General features: G+C 36.7%; 1 protein-coding gene across 4 annotated transcripts in view; it reads left to right on the forward strand.

Annotated features, from left to right (window-relative positions):
- LOC121394647 overlaps positions 1-26,577 on the forward strand; it is a 60,748-nt gene that overhangs the window by 25,352 nt on the left and 8,819 nt on the right. For 3 of the 4 annotated variants that reach the window (XM_041566169.1, XM_041566166.1, XM_041566168.1), the window contains 4 exons: positions 7,615-7,645; positions 11,789-11,828; positions 17,409-17,457; positions 21,997-22,047. In XM_041566169.1, coding sequence (XP_041422103.1) covers positions 7,615-7,645; positions 11,789-11,828; positions 17,409-17,457; positions 21,997-22,047 — 171 coding nt within the window. The remainder of the gene's footprint in view (positions 1-7,614; positions 7,646-11,788; positions 11,829-17,408; positions 17,458-21,996; positions 22,048-26,577) is intronic. The other variant, XM_041566167.1, reaches the window with a different exon arrangement.

A 26,577-nucleotide genomic window follows, 5' to 3' on the forward strand; every position in this document is an offset into this window, starting at 1 on the left:
CACTTTAAGAACTAAGTGCTGCCTCCTAGGACCATTTGATCCTCAGCACACAAAAACAAACCAAGGGCACATATATAAGGTCACATGAGCCAATTAATGGACCGTGTTCTGTCTATTACTCCTACACTTCTTCCTGTTGCAATTAGTAAAATGTAAAAGAGCAATATTTGCTGACATCTATATTCCAGTTTAAGATTCTTTAACAGGCCACTTAATGTGATATATACTGTTGGTTAAAGGGATCTGGTCATCAGTTAATAGTGCTACTCCAGCAGAATTTTGCACTGTAATCCATTTCGCAAAAGAGCAAACAGATTTTTTTATATTAAATTTTGAAATCTGACATGGGGCTAGACATTTTGTCAATTTGCCAGCTGCCCCTGGTCATGTGACTTGTGCCTGCATTTTAGGAGAGAAATGCTTTCTGGCAGGCTGCTGTTTTTCCTTCTCAATGTAACTAAAGGAGTCTCAGTGAGATATTGGTTTTTACTATTGAGTGTTGTTCTTAGATCTACCAGGCAGCTGTTATCTTGTGTTAGGGAGCGGTTATCTGGTTACCTTCCCATTGTTCTTTTGTTTGGCTGCTGGGGGGGAGGGAGGGGGGTCATATCACTCCAACTTGCAGCAGCAGTAAGGGCTATTCCACACGGGGAGATAGCCTTGCGTTTGCGGTCGCGGCGACAAAGCGCCGCGCCAGTCGCCGCGACCGGCGCAGGCGACAGTTTTGTATGGGCGCCTATGTAAAAACGCCTGTGCTAACCACACGAGGCGATGCGCTTTTCAACAGTCGCCTGAAAATGCCTCGCCAGGCTTTTTCAGGCGACTGTTGAAAAGCGCATCGCCTCGTGTGGTTAGCACAGGCGTTTTTACATAGGCGCCCATACAAAACTGTCGCCTGCGCCGGTCGCGGCGACTGGCGCGGCGCTTTGTCGCCGCGACCGCAAACGCAGGGCTATCTCCCCGTGTGGACTAGCCCTAAAGAGTGATTAAAGTTTATAAGAGCACAAGTCACATGACTTGGGGCAGCTGGGAAATTGACTATATCTCTAGCCCCATGTCAGATTTCAAAATTGAATATAAAAAAATCTTGTTTGCTCTTTTGAGATACGGATTTCAGTGCAGAATTCTGCTGGAGCATCACTATAAACTGATTCATTTTGAAAAAATTTGTTTTTTTCCATGACAGTATCCCTTTAAGTAATCATTCTGGGGGTATAGTTTTCCTTTAAGACTATCCTTTGGTACTCTGCTAACAATGTTGATTCAGTTCAAATTTATTCAATTTACCACTGCTCTTTGTAATGAGCCTTTGAGTCTATAAACCTATGCTAAAGATGTTTAAACTCCTTTTTTTTTACAACTTTACTCTTTTTATGTTACCATACATTGCCTGTGTTAAGTTAAAAAAGGTGTCTACTTTAATACTCTGAGATCAATTTAAAAGTAATAGCTTAGAGACCAATTTCATGTGACTCAACATTATCCTTTAGCCAGTTCTCTATCCAAATACAAATATTATCTTCTAGGTGAATATTGCTTAGTTTAACCTGTAACTTTTTTTGTGGTAGGTCACATTAACTGCCACACTATTGTCTAGGTTTGTGCTTATAGCCTCATAAAAGGCAATAAAAATGTGTGTGGCAAAATCTAGTGTGCATAAACTATGCTGGTAGTGATTTTAAATTTGCAAGACAGTATATTAATCTCATAAACAGATCTCCTTTAAATAGTTATTATTTTAATTATTTCCTTTTGCAGGTTTGTAATATTGTTTGTACATCTGCTTACAACTGGATGAACATTTATTAGGAGTTAAACATAAGGTAAGATCCAAACTACTGAAAGACCCTTAAGGTAGCCATAGACGCAGAGATCCTCTGGTTTGGAGATGTCGCCAAACGAGCAGATTTCTCCCCGTTCTGCCCACATTGAAGTGGGCAATATCGGGCTGATCCGATCGTGAGCCTATCACAATGCATCCGAAGTGGGCGGTCAGATCACGGGACCCCATACACGCACAGATGCGGCCGCAATCTGACGGGATTTCTTAACCTGCCAGATATCGATCGGGAAAGCCTGCTAGATGGCCCCACACACGGGCCAATAAGCTGCCAACTCTTGGCAGCTTTTATCGGCCCGTGTATGGGGGCCTTTATTATGTTTATAATGTGTTATAATCACACTAAAATATTATCTTGTGTAAAGACATGTTATTAAATTAATACCAGTATATTTCTACTTATGTAAAAATAATTGTTTAGGCTATACAGGTATGGGATCCGTTATCTGGAAACCCATTATCCAGAAAGTTCCGAATTACAGAAAGGCCGTCTCCCATAGACTCCATTATAATTAAATAATGCAAAATTTTAAAAAAATTGATTTCCTTTTTCTCTGTAGTAAGAAAACAGTTGCTTGTACTTGATCCCAACTAAGATATAATTAATCCTTATTGGAAGTAAAACCAGCCTATTGGGTTTATTTAATGTTTGCATGATTTTCTAGTAGTCTTGAAGTGTGAAGATCCAAATTACGGAAAGACCCATTATCCGGAAAGCCCCAGGTCCCGATGATTCTGGATAATAGGTCCAATACCTGTATAATGAATATTAGCTACTTGAGGGTACATATTGTGAAAGCAATACAAGCAATAAAACTCCCCATGCTATTCTGCATTTTACAAATTGGGACAATGGGCACTAGTAGTTACGATAACTAAAAAATAATAAATATATACACACACACACACACACACACACACACACACACACACACACTACACACAGGGCTGTTTTTGGGGTACAGCCACTTTAGGCAACAGCCCCAATGCTGCCAACTACCTGCTCACCACTTCAAGGTGGCCACATCGCTAGTGCAGAGAGAGCTATTGCTATGAGGCAAGCCAGTTACTAGAGGAAGCTTTTTTTTTTTTTTTGCCACCCCGGCTGCTTGCTGCTGCCTAAACCAGGGTTCTCACCTTGCCTTGTGTCAGAACTGACCCTGCCAACACAAATTCAGAAGGTGTTGTTATGGAATAACTGAAACAGTAGTAGCAAACAGTAGGGGTAGTGTAAATGTTTGAATCCAGAATTTCTTGAAATTCTTCTGAGTCTGTCTACTGATTTAGGAGGGGAAGGTAAATGTCCAAAAGTATTAGCTGCTGCTGGTTTTAGAAGAACTGCATGGATGACTGATGAATTCATAGGTTGTGAGGTAATTTGAGATTAATGGTGACCAGTTAATGGTGAGTCCAAGTAGATACCATGAGTAAAATTAATAACTCCTATAAATGAAATTGGTTGAACCCCCTGTATAATATTCCTGCATTGTCAGAACTATATATACCAGCTGTATGCCTGGCAGCAAGTGCTAAAAGCATATCCACCCATGGATATGTTGTGTGTTTATGCAATGAAGCACTTTTTAAAAGTTTGCTACAAGTGTTCAATCTGCCATGTTCAACTGAAATGTATTCTTATTTGAGAAATCTAAATTTTCAAAACTCTAAAGCTAGCCACGCACACAAATAAAAACATGAAAAAATAAGTTGCGTTGCCATTTCTGACCAATATTCATGTACTATAGGATTAGGCAAGTTTGAAAATGTTGCAAAATGCTGGAATCTACCAAAACGATAATTACAGTTTGGAAGAAAAACCTAAGCTCTCCCTTATCACTGTTGACCCCATTTCTTAAGAACTCGAGATTTACTCTAGGGACACAGGTCTCCTTTTATCGTAATTTGGGAACTAAGGGCCTCTTCAAGATTTATGATGTAATATCTAAAGATACTCATAAGATGCTTCAATTTGCTGATCTTCAAGCCAAGCTACCTGAAGTTCCTTTAAAATTTTATAAATATCTCCAAGTAAGACATTTTGTGCAACCATTTCTTAATACCCATGGTAATCTGGCTCTCTCACCTTTTGAGAAAATAATTATTGCAGGTTGGCCCCAAAAATAGATCGCTGGGAGCAGGAACTTAATGTCACCTTGACATTGGATGACAGGGAAGCTGTTTGGTCAAATGCTAAGAAAGGAGTTACATGTGTAAAACAAAAGGAAAATATATATAAAATCATGATGCAATGGTATGTGATGCCTGTTAGGCTTAATAAAATATATCCACTGATCTCTAATCAATGCTGGAGGGGTTGCCCTAAGACAGGCTCGTTATACCATCTATTATGGGCCTGCCCAGTTATTACCGCTTACTGGGATGAAATCCACAGCATATATCATCTGGAGTATGCAGTGCAGTTTTGGACTCCAGTCCTTAAGAGGGATATAAATGAGCTGGAGAGAGTGCAGAGACGTGCAACTAAATTGGTTAGGGGGACGGAAGACTTAAATTATGAGGGTAGACTGTCAAGGTTGGGGTTGTTTTCTCTGGAAAAAAGGGGCTTGCGAGGGGACATGATTACACTTTACAAGTACATTAGAGGACATTATAGACAAATGGCAGGGGACCTTTTTACCCATAAAGTGGATCACCGTACCAGAGGCCACCCCTTTAGACTAGAAGAAAAGAACTTTCATTTGAAGCAACGTAGAGGGTTCTTCACAGTCAGGACAGTGAGGTTGTGGAATGCACTGCCGGGTGATGTTGTGATGGCTGATTCAGTTAATGCCTTTAAGAATGGCTTGGATGATTTTTTGTACAGACATAATATCAAAGGCTATTGTGATACTAAACTCTATAGTTAGTATAGGTATGGGTATATAGAATTTTAATTAAAAGTAGGGAGAGGTGTGTGTATGGATGCTGGGTTTTCATTTGGAGGGGTTGAACTTGATGGACTTTGTCTTTTTTCAACCCAATTTAACTATGTAACTATGTAACCTGCAAAGATGTAATAAAAGACCCTCTAACTTTTCTATTGGGGAAACCTATTGAAGAGATCTCTAGATCATCACAGGTATTGGTTAATCATAAATTAACTATAGCACTTATAATGTTAGCAGCTAAATGAAAATTAACTGAGCCCCCATCCATTCAAGAGGTCCAAAGAAAACCTATTTCAACAATGACCTTTGAAAATATGATTGCAAATACTCATAACAGGACGCATAAGTACTAGCAAAGCCACAGAATCTTTAACTGATTTTAAAGATAAATAGGTAACACAGGACAAGCTGTACGTGGTATATAACTTCAACTTCTGATAGACAAGAGAGGGTGTTTTAAAAATGGAAATCTAATGGGTACTGAAATTGGTGGACTGCAGAATGTACAATGTTTTAATAACTAGTGTAGTAACCACATTTTACAAGGTATAGCTTTGTTTTTTGTTAATTGTTTCAACATATATGAAGATCTCCAGAACGAATTATGTATGTAAAAAGGGCATGAAGCAGTGTTTACATATGTGGCAGTAGACAGACCTGTATTATATCATGTTCATATGCAATGTACCATAAGCATGGAATGTATTATGTCTCTCTTCTGGAAAAATCAATACTTAATAAAAAAAATTTAAGTTACAAAAAATAAAAGAAAAGAAAATGTAATTTGCTGATGCACCATGTCGGCCAGTGCATAGTGCATTGACAGATGAGGAAGTAGAGTGGAGCTACTATTCACTTCCTGCCTTTCCATTTGTTTGGCTATTTGCCTGAACAATTGGAAGATCAGGAATGTGGCCATGGCGTCTCTGGCTCCTTGCTCCAAAAATAATGGCAAAAAACCCCCACAAATTATTGCCTATTTATCAAATCAACGCTACATTGTTTTGCATGGACTAATGGCAGTTAATATTATATAGAAAAAATTGTTAATGCCCATAATTGTAATAAAACATGAATAAATTACTAATGATTCCCTTTTCATATAAATTTGCCTTGGCATTAACACAAATAATCAAGATTTATTTATTTGAGTGTTAATGGGCAATGAGTTAAAGACAAATTTCCCTCAATTTAGTAAATGGACACCTTCCTTAAACAGAGTTACCAGAGCATACAGCTGGTGGGAGTTTATTCTGAGATCAGAATGGATAAGGATGGGTAGGATTCTCATGGTTTAGTGGCATCACAGCAAGTATGTGGCTACATCCATTCTCAATTGTGCATCCACAACTTTTACTCACCTTCTTGAAGCTTTTATTTTTTTCAAACACTAGCTGTGTAAATTCTAATTTTGATTGTCTTGAGATGCGCATTGATGCATATTATCTGTACCAGGCCTTGCAGTTGGGGTGTTGTGGTGGAGGAATGAATCAAGTATTTGGTGCAGTTGTGAAGGAAGTTTGAAGAGTAGCGTCTTGGTGAAGGGGAAGTTAGTCAAATTGGGCACTAGGAGCAGAAGTGTGAGGGCAGGGTTCTCTAATGAGGAAGTTGGGGTAGTGATGTGCAGCTGTAGAAGGGAAAGGGAGAACTGAGATGTGGACATAGGAAGGAACTACACTATTATTGTGGGTCATAGTGAAGACTACGAATGGCATGGAAGTGGGCAGAAGGGTGATTTTTGGGTGTATTATAGTGTTGATGTGTGTTAAAGGGCACCTATCACACCCAAAATCAAACGCATATTAACAATCTGACCAGTACAACAGAAACACGTTTAATCAAACTACATATATCGTTTTAAAAAATCCCTTACTTTGTCAAATGGGTTCTTTCACCTAGGGAGGCCATACTGAGATTATAACAGACTATTATATGCAAATTTCAGGAAAATGCTAAGATTGTAACACTGCTTTGAGTATTCTACCCAGAATGCCTTGTTTTAGTAAACTCCTCCACTAGAAGTATCAGGAGATTTCCCTATCTTGTCCCCTGCTGGTGATGTTATTATGCAAATGAAGGGCACTACTAAACAGCAGCTACCACAGAGGTTTGGCTGATTTGAAAATAGCTTAGAAGGGTTGATAAGCAAAAAAGGAATTTCAACTGAGCATGTGCGAGATTTCAGAGCTGCAGTTGGCTGGGAAGATATAGGTAGGAGGAGCCAGTGAAATCCAAGATGCCTGCTTCAGCTAGAACTGCAGTGGAGATAGGGGAGATCTTGCAGAAGGTATAGTGAGCTGATGATTTACATTATACAAACAATTCTAACTGTTTTAAAAATCGGATTTCTTGAACTTTCACATAGTGTATTTACTTAGGAAATGATTTTAGTTATAATTGGTGCCCTTTAATGTAGAGAAAAAGGACTATTTACAAATGGGCAAGCAATGCATCGAAGAAACTCGGCAGCCATTTGGTTGATTTGACAAGCTTATAGCCTACTCCTAGCAAACATTATTGTATAAAGTGCTTTGTTTTTTACCTACATTTTTCACTTGCAACACTGACTAGCAACTTACACTTCGCTGTATATTTTTTTAATGATGTTGGTCAAGTCTCAAGCTTTTTTTATGACAACTTTTAAAGCACCGCTTTTTAAAGGACCCTGAAGCTGCAAGAATCATGGGAAAAAGACAAAATGTTTTACTTTTTTATGAGATCGTAGAGAAATCTTTGTACCTCCTATTAAACTGCACACAAAATCTAAAAAATTAGGTAATTAATGGCAGTGATAGGGCTGCATGTGTTAAGGGAAAATGTAGGGTGTATCACATATTTTTATTATTGTGAGGTTACTACTTTTTTTTACATTTATTTTTTTCACAGGCAAATGCAGAAGAAAATATCTCTGCAGAAGGTAATAGCCTCTTGTATATTTGTTGGGTTTTATTGATATCAATTATCCAGTATTTAAACTTAATAATTTATAGATGGGCTGTGATATCTGTGGTGCCCTAAATACACAACAAATGTATTTTAATTGGAAAAAGAAATGTGGTGTTGTTTGGATATGTCCTATACAAATCAAGAGAGAAAAATGTTGCTTTGTCCCAAGATTTGGGAGCTGGGTTCTTTTTCTTATACTTGAAAGTGACAGCAATTCTTACAGTGTGCTCTAGTGAGTGATTTCAATATCCTTAAGTCTTCAAATAGGTGGTATATTATTATTTTTCTATGTCTGTCTATCATCAATGATGTAGTGCTCTAGGTTTCAACAGCTCTAGCAAAGTTTTTAGGTGCATAATGAAATGGCTCAAGTGCTGCCTATGTTAAACAAGTGAGAATTGTGGGAATGGGAGGTGAGAGCCTCTGGTCTACAAAAAAGTTATTTGGTGGCTGTAATTCTTGAATAGAAGGAAGTGTGTAACATAAACACTTTTTGAGCAGTAAACCCTGCGATATAGCCCTATTTTTGTACTAGTGTAATTATCTTGCAGCATCTGGGCTACACCATATTAAGGTTCATGGAACAAGTGGTGGCTAAACTTGCAATGTCTTAAATTTGATAAAAATTTTTTAGAAAAGTGTTCCTAATACAACATACATAAATATACTCAGCATTATATTTATCAATTAGGGTCAAACCTGAATACAATATTAGTATATTGGGTCTGCCTAGTGTACAACCAGGTGTCCTGTAGTTATGTTTGCTTCAAAAGCTAACATGTATATCATGTACAAAATGTCTTTGGCTGCGGTTTTGAACATTTTGCCATGCGTCAAGTAAGTGAGTGTCCCCAATCCTGGAGGGCCATTGTGCCCATGCAAAGATTTCCACACTTTCAAATGCTCTGGGCCCTGATAAGCCAAGCACACCAGTCAGTCTCTCTTTCCCATTTTTTTCACGGCAGATAGAAAAATGCACTCCCCTCACTTACAGAGTTCAAGTTTTGCACACCTGAGCCTTTCCTGCTGCACATATCCCTGTAGTGTTATTCACATGGAGGTGAAAGGCAAATTAGGGAGCAAAATGGAAAACTGTAAGAACAGCAAAACCCCTCTAAGAACAGCATTGTGTGGATGAGCTGTCATTGTCGGAGAATGGCTGCCAGCATCTGTATCTGCCTGCTCACTGAACAAACTTTATACAAAATGCTGGGGATTAAAGGGGTTCTTCACCTTTGAGTTAACTTTTAGTATGATGTAGAGTGTGATATTCTGAGACAATTCGCTGTTGGTTTTCATTTTTTATTATTTTTGGTTTTTGAGTTATTTAGGTTTTTATTCAGCCGTCTTCAATTTTAGCGATCCCCGTTTGAAAGCTGGAACGAGTGAAGAAGGCATAAAACTGATAAAACTATTCAAATTAAATAATTAAGACCAATGAAAAATTAGCTTAGAATTGGCCATTCTATAAAATACTAAAAGTTAACTTAAAGGTGACACCCCTTTAAGGTATGCAGTGCAGGTGAGCCATTAGTATGTAATTACCCTTCTAATACTGCACTACCACATCTGTATTTCTGAAACTCAAACTTTAAGCTGGACTGTGCCTGTTCCTTCAAACCCAAAGTAAACTACCCAAAGTGTAGTCTTTACAACACCAGATTAACCTCTTAAAATGAGTGCCACCCAATACTGGAGTAAACCATTTCAACAGAATAAGCAGTCTGAGAGAGCTGACCACCAGGCCACACCCTCTTTTAATTACATAATAATTACATTCATAATAACATCAACCCCAACATCAACTTAATAAGCACAATATAACACTAACAACTACATATTATCAAAGCTGCTGATAAAGTATAGCAAGCATGGAAAAAAATTAAAATGAGAACCGGTCTCTCCAGGTCCCTGTGTATTTGAATAATGTATGTATATTGTAGAAAGGTAGCGGAGTCCAAGGATACCCCTGTCATTTGAGGGGTTAGGTTTTATGCGTGTGTGAAGATTTAATATTTTAGTAAACATTTAAAGGTTTCAGGGAAATTATCTAAAGCAAAGCAAAATTTTGTGAGGATCTGGGTAGTGAATGGCATTCTCTTAAATACATTTTTGTCAAGTATCGGAAAAAGTAAAAACTGAATAAAAACATAATCACAAATAAAAATATGAAAACAACAAACAATGGGCCAGACGTGTTATAGAACATAGCATGTGGAGCAGTCCTGAGTGAAGACACTATACGAAATCCACAGGTCCCAAATTTTCTAAAATTTTAGAATATATAATTATCTAATATAGTTTTGACCAGTTACATATCAAGGGTAGGTGCCAATATGTTAGGCAGCCCCACTCATCATATTAATTTACCTGATACGCTGGCCTGGTATACCTGTTTGCTGAAAAGTGCATTGGCCCAGGTTACTTCTGCAAGAGCACCACACTGCTACCATCTTCCATTGGATCTTCCAGGTCCTGGTACGCATTATGATTAAAAGCCATATTCCCACTATATAGTGCATTCATACCTTGCATGAGGTTGAAGAAAAGATCGAAGAAGTGGAAGAACTTTGCAACATGGTGCTCCTACAGAAGTACCCAGAGTAGTGCATTTCTCAGTGAACAGGAGCTATGTCCTAGGTATAATGTAAGTGATTATAGTAACGTGGGGGTGCCTAACATTTGGCACCCCTGTGATTATAACTTCACTTCTTTATAGGTAAGTTTGTTTTTTTTATGTTTTTTTAGTTGATAATAACAAATATACCTATTGGAGGGGGAGACTGTACTGATAATCATAGACAAGTAAATAACAAGTTAAAAAAACAGTTAAAGGAAAACTATACCCCCCAAACAATGTAAGTCTCTATAAAAAGATATTGCATAAAACAGCTCATATGTAAAATCCTGCTTCATGTAAATAAACCATTTTCATAATAATATACTTTTCTAGTAGTATGTGCCATTGGGTAATCATAAATATAAAATTGCCATTTTAAAAAATAAGGGCCGCCCCCTCGGATCGTAGGATTCACTGTACTGTATGTTAGGTCACATGAGCCAATTAACAGACAGAGTTGTGTCTTTTGCTTCCACACTTCTTACTGTTACAGTTAAAGTTGAAGTATTACTGGTCAGGTGATCTCTGAGACAGCACACAGACCATCACGAAATGGTGGCTCAAGGCAAGAGATGTAAAAGGGCAATATTTACTTAAATATATATTCCAGTTTGGTAAGATTCTTTAATATGCCACTTAATATGATATGAACTATCTGTTGCTTAAGTGTTCATTTTGGGGGTATAGTTTTCCTTTAAGTTAAAATTTTGTAACCTAGGTAATAAGGGATTTACAGGAGAACGCAAGGTTGAATCATTGGGAGGTGCCAAAATGTTAAGCACACTCTAGTGGTTATAGTTGCTTAGCTGATACCCCAGGCTGCTGCTCCTTTTAGCAGAAAATTGCACTGGCCCAGGATATTTATGTAGAAGCTCTTATGGCGCAGTCTTCTTCCTCATCATTTCTTTCGGCGTCGGCAAGTGCATGCACATTAGATCAAAATCTCTACTGGAACAAAAAAGAGGACAGTAAAAGAAGATGGCGATAAGGAGCTTCTTCAGAAATACTTCAGTCCTATGTATTTTTATTGAACAAGAGCCCCGGCCTGGGGTATCAGGTAAGCTACTACAATAACTGAGGGGTGCTTAATATTTTGACACCCCAATTGATTTAACCTTTCATTCTCCTTCAAGGAAAATTGTAAATTTTTTTGGAACTTCCCACTAGAATGACCAAACCTTCCTGAATTCTTCTTGCATGCCTCTCTCGTAATATTAGTAGGATTATAACGAATGTTCCCGCTATGCTATGTGTTGTACACTAAAATATTGTGTGGAAAAAAACTGTTTTCTACCTATTCACACAGCCAAAAACATACAAAAACACACTGGTTCACTAGATTTAGGGACAGTAAAACTGAAAAGTATTGTTCTTTAATATACTTAGTGCTATAAGGGCTTTGGAAACCTACCATATACTGACTTTGTATTTGCCATAGTCTTGTAGAAGCCATATATATCTTGTAAATGCTTTTTTTTTTTGCTTTTCTTACAGAAGCAGAAAGTACTTCAGTAGAGGCAGAGAAATTGGACAGGTAAGGCAAAAGTCTTTGTATGGCTGGAATATATTGACGATATCCATGGGTATAGGCAAATACTATTACTTGGACATAACTTCCATATGATTGTTGTCTGTCAATTAATGGTCAGAACATCATCTGAGTTGTTTTCCTACTTTAATCCTACAATTTAAAGCTGAATGGTTGGTTTTAGATTTTTGCATTAAAATTAACTCTTGAAAATTTGTCGTACACTAAATAAACTCTGAACCTGTACGGACAGCTATAGAGAAGTAACTGCTGCTAGGTTGTTTAAAGAATCACAACCAGGAGAAAGTTTCATGAACAAAAATCCTGTCTGCCTCATGTTAGTGATTCACACACACATGCAAACTAATATGCAATTTTTTATTTTTAAACTTTTAGCCTGATCACTAATATTGCTGTTCAATTACTTTTATATTCTTTATTTTATTGCATTTTTAGTGATTGTATTTCTTTTTAAAACTATTTTATTGCATTTTAATTTTTTCAAGTGAACATTTTGTGGGCAATGTTGGCATTTTGGGGGCTCAACAGGTCACACAGTTAATTCTATGCATCACACTGTTTAGAAAATCTCTAGCAGCAATACCTTACCATAGGCTCCTGGAACAACATACTAACTAGACACTTAAAGTGGGGTGTGGGAAGAGAACCTCCTTATGTCTACAGCTGCACAAACAGAGGAATCCTCTCTATGCAGGGGGATTTGAGCAAAGAAGTGAATATATTGTAGTGACCAGTTTCTTAGAGGAGGCAACTTGGAGAGCTAGTTACATATGGGGTGTTGTGTTTTGTCAAAACTGAATGCATGTGCTAGTTGAAGGTATGATTACTAGGGTAATGTGGTCTCTGGGCAATAAGGTTTCATCACGTAGCACATTCCCAATTATCTTGTTATAGTATTTTCTGACAGGGACTAAAATATTGGATGTGATTTGGGATTTACAGACGTAAACTAGAATGTTCCTTTTCCCTTTATTAAATGTCTTCAGGGTAGCCAAAGCAATCTTTTTGGGTCTGTTTTGTGTGAGTGCCTGGGCCCATGTTCTCTATGTATTTTTGTTTAGCTTACATTAATATTTTCTGTCTCTTCTCTTTCTGATTTACTGAACAAATGATCACAGAACAGACTGCATGTTGGCTATATGGAAACTGTCATTCTATCCATAACAATATTTCTTTAACCCTGCTACTGGGCACTTAACTATCTGTTAATCTGTATAGTTCAATATAATTAAGTGTAGCTGTTTAATGACACTAATGTATCAATGAGGGAAGCACATAAAGTAACTTTACAGGAGTGTATGTGTGTATGTATATATATATATATATATATAAAGTATCTTTACAGGAGTGTGTGTGTGTGTATGTATATGTGTGTGTGTGTGTGTGTGTGTATATATATATATATATATATATATATATATATATATATATATATATATATATATATATATATATATATATATTGAGAAACGTCAGATTAAGATGTAATTAATTATTTTGGAAAATAAGAGATTTGTTTCACCTTCTACACAGTGTGTGCTGATCCTCCATATACTATATATATATATATATATATATATATATATATATATATATATATATATATATATATATATATATATATAGCAAATTTGAGTAACAGTGCACACGGATAACCGAAAAAAAGCAATGCCTGTGTGCTGGTTACATGTGTTAATAGTCATAGGCAAGAGAGAAAAACCGCACCAACAGGTCTTTATACAAAAATAGAAAACCTTTTATTCAACGTTTCGGCTCAACCGCTGGACCGTCTTCAGGAACAAAAAAATTGTGCATACCACCAAACAAACTTAAATACCCCCATTGCACGCCAAAAGGGAAGTGACAAGGAGTGGGAGTGTGTACTCTGTAACCAATCAGTGCCCCAATGCTCATCATCATAGTTAAACAATAAATAATACATAAATAACCATCCAGTGTGTATATATACTCCGTGACCTGTGTGCATAGTGCCACGTGCAGAGTTAAAAATCATTAAAAACATTAAAGATCGCCGTGTATATTAACTACACATACCTATGTGAAGCTAACACAGACTGCACCCCACTGGCAGGAAAGACGGCTCTTACATACCTCCATAGCCATGTCGCCTCAGATTAACAGGTACAGAACGGTGTATGGAAGCAGCAGAATAATCCGTCTCAGCAAACTTTTTAAAACCGCAACAGATCCTCTCCGATCCCTGACAGCAGCTCTACAGAGTTTCCTCATATATATGTATATGTATGTGTGTATATATATATATATGTGTGTGTGTGTATGTATATATATATATATATATATATATAGATATATAGATAGATATATATAGATAGATATAGTAGCCCTGCTACTATGGGTCAATTTGTATTGTTCAGCCATACCTTCTTATTGCAGCATGCACACTGGAAATGTTCTGCACATTCTGGATTTCTTTTAATCTTCCCAATGATAAAGAATGCAGAACAAACTTGTGTTGCGCTGTTAAATAAGACATGGTGTCATAAAAATGTGTTGCTGACCTATACAAAGTGCATGACACAATTGTTTACCTTTTAGCAGTGAGATTTTTTTCAAAACAGCTACTGAAATACAAACTCACAAATTGATTTACTGTAAAAGCAAGAGTGGCGCAAAAGAGGAAACACACCCTGCAACTGCAAGGGGGGCCCAGTAGGACTCTATAACCATGTGCAATATGAGTTTATGAAAAATATCTTGTTCCCAAAGTTTAGGGGCCCAGTGATCCCAATAACTAGTCATTAGTGATGAGTGAATGTGCCGATAAATTGGCATTTTCTGTGTCAACTTTATCTGTGATGACATTTTTTTTTTTTTTGTTGCAACCTTTTTTGCACAGAATACATTTGAGTCCATTAATTTTTTTAGTGCAAAATACATTGGGGTATATGTGCGTTTTATATATGCATCCAGTATATATATCCCTTCTGACCTGTAAACGTGTGTATAAGGAAAATCATCTTAGATGAGGATGTACAGTGGTGTGAAAAACTATTTGCCCCCTTCCTGATTTCTTATTCTTTTGCATGTTTGTCACACTTAAATGTTTCTGCTCATCAAAAACCGTTAACTATTAGTCAAAGATAACATAATTGAACACAAAATGCAGTTTTTAAATGAAGGTTTACGTTATTAAGGGAGAAAAAAAACTCCAAATCTACATGGGCCTGTGTGAAAAAGTGATTGCCCCCCTTGTTAAAAAATAACTTAACTGTGGTTTATCACACCTGAGTTCAATTTCAAAGGTTATAAAGCCATTTCTAAAGCTTTGGGACTCCAGCGAACCACAGTGAGAGCCATTATCCACAAATGGCAAAATCATGGAACAGTGGTGAACCTTCCCAGGAGTGGCCGGCCGACCAAAATGACCCCAAGAGCGCAGAGACAACTCATCCGAGAGGCCACAAAAGACCCCAGGACAACATCTAAAGAACTGCAGGCCTCACTTGCCTCAATTAAGGTCAGTGTTCACGACTCCACCATAAGAAAGAGACTGGGCAAAAACGGCCTGCATGGCAGATTTCCAAGGCGCAAACCACTTTTAAGCAAAAAGAACATTAAGGCTCGTCTCAATTTTGCTAAAAAAACATCTCAATGATTGCCAAGACTTTTGGGAAAATACCTTGTGGACCGACGAGACAAAAGTTGAACTTTTTAGAAGGTGCGCGTCCCGTTACATCTGGCGTAAAAGTAACACAGCATTTCAGAAAAAGAACATTATACCAACAGTAAAATATGGTGGTGGTAGTGTGATGGTCTGGGGTTGTTTTGCTGCTTGAGGACCTGGAAGACTTGCTGTGATAGATGGAACCATGAATTCTACTGTCTACCAAAAAATCCTGAAGGAGAATGTCCGGCCATCTGTTCGTCAACTCAAGCTGAAGCGATCTTGGGTGCTGCAGCAGGACAATGACCCAAAACACACCAGCAAATCCACCTCTGAATAGCTGAAGAAAAACAAAATGAAGACTTTGGAGTGGCCTAGTCAAAGTCCTGACCTGAATCCTATTGAGATGTTATGGCATGACCTTAAAAAGGTGGTTCATGCTAGAAAACCCTCAAATAAAGCTGAATTACAACAATTCTGCAAAGATGAGTGGGCCAAAATTCCTCCAAAGCGCTGTAAAAGACTCGTTGCAAGTTATCGCAAACGCTTGATTGCAGTTATTGCTGCTAAGGGTGGCCCAACCAGTTATTAGGTTCAGGGGGCAATTACTTTTTCACACAGGTTTGGATTTCTTTTCTCCCTAAATAATAAAAACCCTCATTTAAAAACTACATTTTGTGTTTACTTGTGTTATCTTTGACTAATAGTTAAATGTGTTTGATGATCAGAAACATTTTGTGTGACAAACATGCAAAAGAATAAGAAATCAGGAAGGGGGCAGGCCCGGACTAGCAATCTGTGGGTTCTGGCAAATGCCAGAGGGGCTGCTGTATGGTTCCATAGAAAGTTACCATATAATGGGCTGGAAGGGGGATGTTTGGGCCTCTGTGTACTTGGAATGGCAGGGCCTATTTTGACTCCCAGTCCAGGCCTGGAAGGGGGCAAATAGTTTTTCACACCACTGTAAATGTCAGAAGGAAAAGTAGTAACCTCTGCTGAATGCTGGCACATTAGTTTGTCAAGGAAAAATGGGAGAGCTGAAGTTTATTGTACGTGCTGGAAATTATGATATAATTGCTAACTGGCACTGGGCAGGGTATGGAATCCCTTTGGGCTGGGATAAAGGATATAAAATTAAATTATCATTGGTGTATGCTACAAACCACCAAGTATAAGTGAGGTGAATTAAGCCTAGCTAGTATTGCAAATGATTCGTTTTTTGGACTTGGTAATCATTAAAAATACCAAGTTCATCTCTAGTATTTGCATGGGTGAGTATTTAGGGAATAGTGATTATAATGTGGTCTCCTTTGAGATTGTTTTGCAGAGGCAACTCTATAAGGGAGTAACTAAAACACTAAATTTAAGGCAATGCAAACTTTGCCAATATAAGGGTATCTCTGCAACATATTCACTGGGAAAGACTTTTCACAGGTTTAAACACAGAAGGAAAATTGAATATCTTAATGTTGCATAATAAATATAATAATATATCAGTATATTCCCTTGTAAGAAAGGAAAGACTTCACTAAGCAAAACCTTTATGGTTTGATAAAAGTGTTGTTGTTAAGGATGATAAGAAAAAAACATGCATTTAAGCCATTAAATTTAGCTGGTAGAGCCAGCACAAGGAGGCCAATAAAGCATGCAAAAATACGAAACTAAAAAAAGATATGAAAATGTTTCTGAAAAGTTAAAACGGTCCCAACACAGGTTCACAAGACTCACCAAGTACTGGAAGAGGCCCAGGTGCACTGCCCAGAGCCTTCACTCAAAATCAGTCTCCCAGGCAGAAGTATAAAACCCAATAGAAGTATATTTAGGTACACATAGTAGCTATATGCATTTCATAGGCCAATGATTGAATGTTTAAGTGCTTCCTGGTCCCCACCACATGTGCATTTCTTTTTATTACATAGTCCAGAACACAGTGAAGAATGCAAGTCGGAAGAAAGAAGCGAGAATAAGGTAAGAAACTTGAAAAACAAATTACAAGGTATATTTGATATGACTTTTTTTTTTTTGCTCTATTCCAGTCTTAGTTATTTCATGCAAGTTTTGAAAACAATTTAACTAAGAACAATACAGAGTGAAACAAAGTAAAAAAACAAAAAAACTTGGTGAAAGAGGATAGCATGAAGTGAAGCCACTGCACTTCTACAAGCTAAATAGCATTGCAGACATTACATCCTACTGGATTATTTGTTTATCCTTCTTTTGCATCATTACGAGAGTTAATAAGTAACCTGAAGTCTGAGATTTAGCTTGCCATTCCAGTTCCAAATGTCAGTTATAAGAGTATTGACACAGTAAAACAGGGTGCCCAAACTTATCAGGGCTCTACGCCAGTATTGCTATCTGATAAAGATGTATCACTACTTTGGCACTGTGAGGGTTCTGCTATGGTTTCATGCAAAAACTTTTATACATTATATTTGCTTTTTAGAATATACATAATGCTATATTTAAACTGCTCGAATTCTTGAGAAACGAGAAAAAATGCACAGTATGACAGACAAATGCTCTGTTAAGAATCTAGTTATCACCATCTTATGCAACATTTAGTCACCCCTTCAGTAAATCTGTGTATTTGGTAAGCTATAATGTATTGTACATTCTATATTATGCTGTGTAATATTATAATTTAATAATAATAAATAATTTAAGTACTAATAAATACTATTTTAGGTGACCTTTACTACTTTGGTCCAGTCTTTAACCCATTTATAGCCCAAGCCATGTTTTATTTTCTGTTTGTGTATAAAATATTGCTTTTCTAAGATTATATAAATATTGTCAGTATTACTTGCAAATTTTACCAAAGTAGGGCATTGTAGACTGTAGCTGTTTTTCAAGATCTATCCAGTGCTTACATTTTAAATGGGTATATAGAGATAGGAATGCAGCTGTTGAGATTTTTAATTTGTGTTGGCATCTAAATTATGTTTTTTTTAATCCTGGTGAAAGTCTGTGATATAATATGTATTGTATCAGGTATATTACACAGGCTTTATATGAAGTCATTTGGCACCATATTAGCAATAAGCCAGTCTCTCGGCCTCAATGAATCCTGAAAAAAGTAAGAGGTTTGAGAATCACAGAGCTAAGCTTGCTAAGTACTATGGGATGAATACCATCTGGTCACGGACCTTTGTTTAGCTTAACATGTTCTAGTCTCTTTTGAATTTCCTCATGTGTGAACCATGCGACATTAGTTGTATTACTAGGATTGGGACTATTAAGAAGGAAACCTTCATTAATTGGTTCCTGTTAATGTTCCTGTGTAGATAGATGAAAAATACGAGTTCAAAATCTCTGCTTTTTTCCGTTCTCATCAACCAGCTGACCCCTTTCTGATATTAAGAGTCCCACCTGTTCCTGCTTCATTTTTTTTTTACTATTTACATATTTAAATAATAATTTTGGATTCTTTTTACGGCTTGCTACAATACCCTTTTCCATATCGATTTTAGCTTGTCAAGATTTATTGGCCTCCTTATACCTAATAATGTTTCAGGTGTCCCAGCTAATTTGAAGGCCTTAAAAGCACGTCTTTCTTACACACCTCAACAACAGCACTTCAATTGAACCACAACGGTTTTGCAACAAAGTTCCTTGCTTACAAGGGCAATATACTGGCATATATATTTATTAAACAGCATTTTAAAAACATCCCATTTTTTGTTCTGTGTTTAACCCTGTGAAAAGCATTTTCCACTTAATATGTTGCAGAAATGCTGAAATTAAGAAGTTGTCATTCAGCATATTTACAAACCTACTAGCTTTTTCTGTCTTGGCAACCCCATTACCCCAGTTAATGTCTGGAAAATTGATAATAGAAGCGGCTTCTATTTGTAAAAGTAGCTGGGCTTCATTGTTGTCACTTATACAAGGTGGTTTGTAGCATACCAATAATCATTTTCTTTGTAACCTTTTGCCCAGTTGAAACCTCTACCCATAGGGATTCTACTCCCTCCCCAGTGCCATCAATGTTTATTTCCGCAGGTTTCTTGGATTTCTATGACGTTTTGCACCTCCTTTCTCATTTTTATTCTAAATTAACAGTTTATAATACAAAGACTGTTAAGTCTTAATATGTAGCTGCTAGAAAAGCAGTAAAGAGCCGAGGCAATTCTACAGTAAATGTGTCCAAGCGACCTTTGAAATCCTTATATATGGTGTTTAGTCATTCATCAGTAACAATCAGTGTTTATTGATGTACTTGACTCGTTGAAACTTATTATAAAAAGAGTGTACCCTGTTTGCTTTGTGCATTTATATTAATGGAACACCTTGGTGACTTACGATATCCGTACATTTTGCAAAAGTGGGATTTTGTAAAATGATTATATATATATATATATATATATATATATATATATATGTGTATATATATATATATATATATATATATATATATATATATATATATATATATAATACGCAAGTTTCTGTGAGTCTTGTGACAGAAATTATATCACTAAGCAGCAATTATAACTGATGACATCTATAAGCACTGTTTATGAGGATATAATTTACAGGATAGTCATGGCTCTTGCATATTGTATATAAATAATTTTTCAGGAATAAAAAACAATGTATTCAGTAGTTAACATTAACTTTATTATTTATATTATTTAAATGTTAAAACTCCCAATATTCAATAAAAGGTCAAACTAGGAGCTATACTGTTACCTCCATCTTTTCCTTTACGCTGTATTGTTTTCCCAGGAACTTTTCCTTTCTGCTGTAGTTTTTTCCAAGGCCTATTAATTTTTGCAAACTTTTGCTTTCTCCTCTATTATTCTCAGGCATATAAAATTTGCACACTTTTTTGTTTTTTGCTGTTTTTCCATCTCAGTCTGATAAGGTTTGCACACTTCTGTCAATAATAACAATAATAATAATAAAAAGAGCTCCGCTTGCAATAGAAGTTCTTCATCACTGCATATATTTTCACTTGGTTCAACATGCACAAGTTGAAAAAGCATTCATTCTTTACATGTATCTAATCTGGAACTGCGCTGAACAAATACCACTTGCTAAAGTTAACATTTTGTCATTGAAAGATTAATTTACAGCATTGAGATGTCTGCAGGCACATACCATTTGCACTGTTTTATGACTAAAAGTACAGGTATGGGACCTGTTATCCAGAATGCTCAGGACCTAGGGTTTTCCAGATAAGGGATATTTCCATAACTTGGATCTCCATACATTGTCTACCTTAAACATTAAATAAACAAAATAGGATTGTTTTGCCAACAGTAAGAATTTTTTACATATCCGTTGGGATCAAGTACAAGGTACTTTTTAATATTACAGAGAAGAAGTAAATTTTTTAAAATATAAAGTATTTGTTTAAAAAGCAGTCTATAGGAGATGGCCTTCCCACAATTCAGAACTTTCTGGGTAGCTGGTTTCCAGATAACGTATCACATACTTGTACTGCAATCTGAATTTTGAAAGATATAGTGATTTGGGACATAGAGCTTGGCAAACTCACCTCTCAGGTTCTACAAACTTCTGTAGACATCATAATAATAATAATACAGTAATAATAATAACCGTTCCATTTGCAGTAGAAGTTCATCTTCCTCATTACCACTGATATTTTCAGTTGGTTAAAGAGGGACAAACTGAACTTTAGGGTCACATTTACTTAGCTCGAGTGAAGGAATAGAATTAAAAATACTAAGAATTTCGAAGTATTTTTTTGGCTACTTCAACCATCGAATTGGCTATTTCAACTACGACTTCGAATCGACTACTAAAAATCTTTCGACCATTCAATAGTCAAAGTACTGTCTCTTTAAAAAAAAAACTTCAACCACCTACTTGTACCTTCTACTAGAAAATCATGTAAACGTTAAATAAACCGAATAGGCTGGTTTTGCTTCCAATAAGGTTTAATTATATCTTAGTTTGGACCAAGTACAATTAAAATTTGGATTATTTGGATAAAATGGAGTCTATGGGAGATGGCCTTTCAGTAATTTTGGAGCTTTCTGGATAATGGGTTTCACGGTGACGGATTCCATACCTGTGTAACTATTTTCTATTTATAAATTATAGAATGGCATAGTGTTAAGCAAATTTAAAGGCTCTGTGGCAGGAAAGCAGAGGTTTCTAGCTCAAATGTCAGTGAATGGGCACCATCCTCTTTACTGTCAGCATCTTCAGTCTTCATAGTACACTGAACTGTAGTATAAAAGAAGCATTATATTCCTGACAATTATCTTGTGTTGTACTGAGCAGTCGATGACTAGCTCTTTTTTTTTTTTTCAGTTGTTTCAGCAAGTCTTCTCTGTCTTTTTAATATTTATCTACTAACCTTTTACACAATAATAATAATAGACATATGCTAAGTAACATATGCAAAGCAAACTCAATTTTTATGTTTATGTTGGAAGTAGAAATTCCATAACTTTCAGGTTCTATAATCCATTTCTCCATAGGAGCCTCAATTTCTTTGCTCATTTATTTCTACCATCTGTTTACCTACAGGACAGTGCATTATTAGTTATACAGACCAATAAAGAGCTTTATCAGTTTGTGGTATGTATTCCTTCCCTATTATAATTTTACTGTAAACATTTTTATTTTGCTTGATGTGCTGATTTTTTCCCCCAAGGTTCTGTTAAGCATTGCAATAGCTGTTCCATTTCCAATTTGTTGATTATATCCAGTACTGACCACTTACATGGGTTTCATTAGTGTCATTGTGTTGTTTAAAGGAGAGCTAAAGCTTAACTAAAAAAGTAGGCTATGTTTTGAGCTTCTATACCAGTCCAAGGGCAACTACAGCCCTTTAGCAGGGAAGATATGTGCCTCCAAATATGCCCCAGTAGCTCCCCATCTTCTTTTCTGCTGATTTATTGCACATGCTCTGGGCTGCTGTCACTTACTGAGCTTAGGGACTGACTCACAATATACAGTACGCATAGAATATAAATGTCACAGTATAGGCTGATTAGGAATTAATACTTAATTCTAATTAATAGGAATTAATTAGGAATTCTCACCTTGCCTCGTGCAACTAGCATCAGAATTCAATAATCAGCCTTGTAGCAGCAGCTTATATTACAGACAACCCTTATTTTCTGCTTGGTAATTTGCGACACCCCTAAGCTTAGCTTCTCAACAGCTGCTCATATGAGTGTCACAGACACATTCCAAGATTGTGAACCTCTGTGACAAGTGTCAAGACCTGGGTCATTGCTGCTATTGAAAAGCTGAAACTTTAGGCTGCAATAAGTTCAGTATATAAAATATGGCATTTTTAGCCATATCAATGTTTAGGGTTTTTTTCTCCTTTAATCTGCTGGCATATACAGCAACCTTATGGAATGGGCTCTTTCATTTGGTTGAAAGTTAAAGGGTGGTTCAAGTTAACTTTTAGTATGTTATAGAATAGCTAATTCTAAGCAATTTTTCAGTTGACCTTCGTTTTTCCTTTTTTTATAGATTTTGAATTAATTGCCTTTTTTTATAGAATAAAAAATGAAAACCAATTGCAAATTGTATGAGAAAATCATTCTCTACATCATACTAAAATTTTATTTAAAGGTGAACAACCCCTTTAAGGTTTGTTTGAACTTTAATTTTCTGTGACAAAAATGCCAAATATATTTATTTCTGCTTAAGTCTTGTGCAATTGAAAGTATTTTCACTCATATCCTTTGTGAGTAATAAATGTAATGACAGGAGTGTATCTTTAAACCATTTAGTGTATTTTTACTAGAAATGTACCCTGACCGATGTTATTGTGCTCACATAACATATTGCTTGTGTTTAAAGGGATACTGTCGTGGAAAAACATGGTTTTTACAAAATGTATCAGTTAATAGTGCTACTACAGCAGAATCCTGCATTGAAATCCGTTTTTCAAAACAAGAAATGGATTTTTTAATATCTAATTTTAAAATTTGCTATGGGGCTAGACATTTTGACATTTCCCAGCTGCCCTCAGGTCATGTGACTTGTGCTCTGATAAACTTCAATCACACTTTACTGCTTCACTGCAAGTTGGAGTGATGTCATTACCCTTCCCTCCTACAAGCTGCTGTAATGTAAATAGAGCCTTGTCTGCTGAGCCTGTCAATTGAACAATAGGCAGGAATCAAGATAAGCTCCCACTGACACCACTTCAGAAGGATTGAAATAAGATAGTCCTGTGATCACTGCCCCCACTTACGTTTCAAAAAATAAATAAATAAATATATATATATATATATATATATATATATATATATATATATATATATATATATATATATTTATTATATAGTTACACACACAATTCATTTTGGACATTGGAAAAAATATTTTATATATTTAAGAGGAAGTCTAGGAAGGGTTAAAATAGCTCATGAAAAGGAGGCAGTAAGTAGTTAATGTAAAAAGAAGTATTGCAGGCAGGAAAGGAGCAAGGTCTGTGTGAGGTGGATAGCAGAGGGAACTCACAGCTCCTTTACCTCATCTAGTAACCAGTAAAACAAACTAGGAAGGCAGCAAGGAGAGAAAGTTCCCCTTACCAAAGGAAGGCAGAGATCAAACTTACAGAACGGCAGGAGCTTTGATAGTGTCTGTCGGAGGAGGGGCTGCTAGTGCAGCTGTAGAGCAGAACGTAGGAAAGTGAAAGTAATTGCTTCCCTGCAGACCATGTGACCTCTCTCCTCCAAACATCACACGCATGGGCAGAGAGGGGAGGGGGAGTGTACAGCTAGATTCTCATGTCCTAGTGCGACCTGGCTTTTCATTACAGAGTGGCTGCCTCCAAGCACACAGGTAATGCTGTGCCTGCTGTTAGAGCAGCACAGGATGAATGTGTAATGAGCAGAAATGGAAGCCCCCATGACAAAATACAAACTAAAATAACTTATGCATGGATTTGTGGATTAACATTTTATTTGCCAGACAGTGTTTATGGATGTGTGTTTTTTTAAAAAAATGCACAAAAAAAAAAAATTTTTTTAAATGACGACAGATTCCCTTTAAGTGTATCATTAAGTGTATCATAAAATATGTAATATGATCCAATAGTGAGCGTTAAAAGACTCATTAGTAAAATCCATTATGTTAAATCAAGGTTTGCGGTTCTCTATTGCTGTATAGAAAGCCACTCTTACCATTGTCCAGGGTATCTATTTTGCAAATATTTATCAGATAACAATATATGGACTGAATATATATTTTGTAATTTCTAGGAAACCATATGATTTTAATATCCTTTGGCACCACATTTCTCTGTTAATTCTGTCTGTTAACCCAATAACACAAGGGATACACTGGCTTTCAGTTTAACAACAGTGGGGTAAAGTGCAAGAAAATGCAAAGCACTAAGCCTGTGGGCAGGGCTGTATTTAGGTCCGATGCCGCCCTAGGCATCGGACCTAAACACGGCCCTACGTCGTGCGTGCTGATGTCACACGCCATGCACGATGACATCACTCGACATATTCATCAGAAGAGGCGTCAGTGCCCCGTGCACGTGATGTCAATTCCATGTTCTTCCTCGGCCCCCCTACCCCTCGCCCCTCCGCTTCGTCACCGGATTTCCTATGGAAATCCGTTGGGGAGGGTTATATATAGATATACGGCCCTGCCTGTGGGTGGTAAATCTTTGGATTCATTTAGTACATAGTTTATAGCAGACGGGTATTCCATGAGGAGTATTACATTTAGACATAAATGTTTGAATGGACGTGTCTTTTTGTCAACCTATGTTACTATGTTATTATGTTCTTGTCAGTTTTGGGTGAGGGTTGCAAGAGTGGCAAGCCTTCACATCCATAGTCTTGCTTTAAAAGGTGGGTGAGTGTTTATATCAAATGGTTGCCACCTGTCTGGGTTTCACCCGGACCTAATTTTCAAATTAGGAAATCTGGACAGGATGTTGAAGTTAATGGCATGCGTTTATTTGTCACCCACCCCGGCCCCCAATGCCATCCGCCCCACCACTGCCTGGAGTTCATCTATGTGGCAACTCGAATCACAGTTCTGGTATGTGCTTAGTGACACTGCAAACGCACACCTCAGAAGCGAACACCGATTGACTTATTTTTTATAAACCATACATGCATGAGGCCTAAAATGTAGAGTTGTTAAATCACCCCTTTAAAACTGGACACATAAAAGTACTTATTATTTATGGCTAATTAATCTACACTTGTATCTAAACTGATTAGTAATTTACAACCCAAAATTTGTACTTTTAGACAAAGCTAATCAAGTTAAAGGGGACATATTGTGTAAAAAAAAAAAAATGCATTTTAATCTTTTTAAATATAGAAGGAATGTACTGATAACACTGTTTTGTTTCAGGCAGATTTATTGAAAATTTTCTTCAAAAACCCTACCAGTCCTGTCCATCTGTACTACATTAGTTCCTATGACACCCCCCCCCCCAAAAAAAAAAATGTTTCCCTGGAAACACCAATACAGTTTCAAACTTGCACAAATAAGTTGGCCATGCACAGGCTTACCCCCTCCAGACCATCAGACCATGTTTTTTTACAGGCTAGACATAGTATATATTGTAATTACAGTAATGCTAGTTATATTCAGACACTGCAGGTTTGTGGTTTTTTTGCAAATATTCTTTAAAGTTTTTTTTCTTTTGTCATTGAGCTTCAAATGTGCTTTTCCTCTTTGCCACTGCAGTTAACCTTGTTTGTTATATGGTGTCATCATTTCCAAGTTCCCTTAAAAGGGAGGTTTGCCTTTAAATTAACTTTAAGTATTTGATAGAATGCCCTGTTTTAAGCAAATGTGTAATTGGTCTTCATCATTTATCAGTTTAAGTTTTTAATTATTAGCCTTGCTCTGTCATATCTTTCCAGCTTTCAAACTGACCCCAGCAGTTATTCCTTCTTTTTCTATTCAGCCCCTCTTCTCTTTATATTTCAGTTTCTCATTTAACCCTCTGTCTGGGAAACAAGCAACCAGATCTTTAAACTGGAGAGCTGCTAAGCAAAAAGCCTAAATAAATGAAAACCCATGAAAAATGAAAACCACCTGCAAATTGTCTCAGAATATCAGTCTATATAATACTAGTTGTACAGCCCCTTTAAATATGAAATAATT

The sequence above is a fragment of the Xenopus laevis genome, chromosome 6L (genome assembly GCF_017654675.1).
Source record: "Xenopus laevis strain J_2021 chromosome 6L, Xenopus_laevis_v10.1, whole genome shotgun sequence".
NCBI classification, from domain to species: domain Eukaryota; kingdom Metazoa; phylum Chordata; class Amphibia; order Anura; family Pipidae; genus Xenopus; species Xenopus laevis.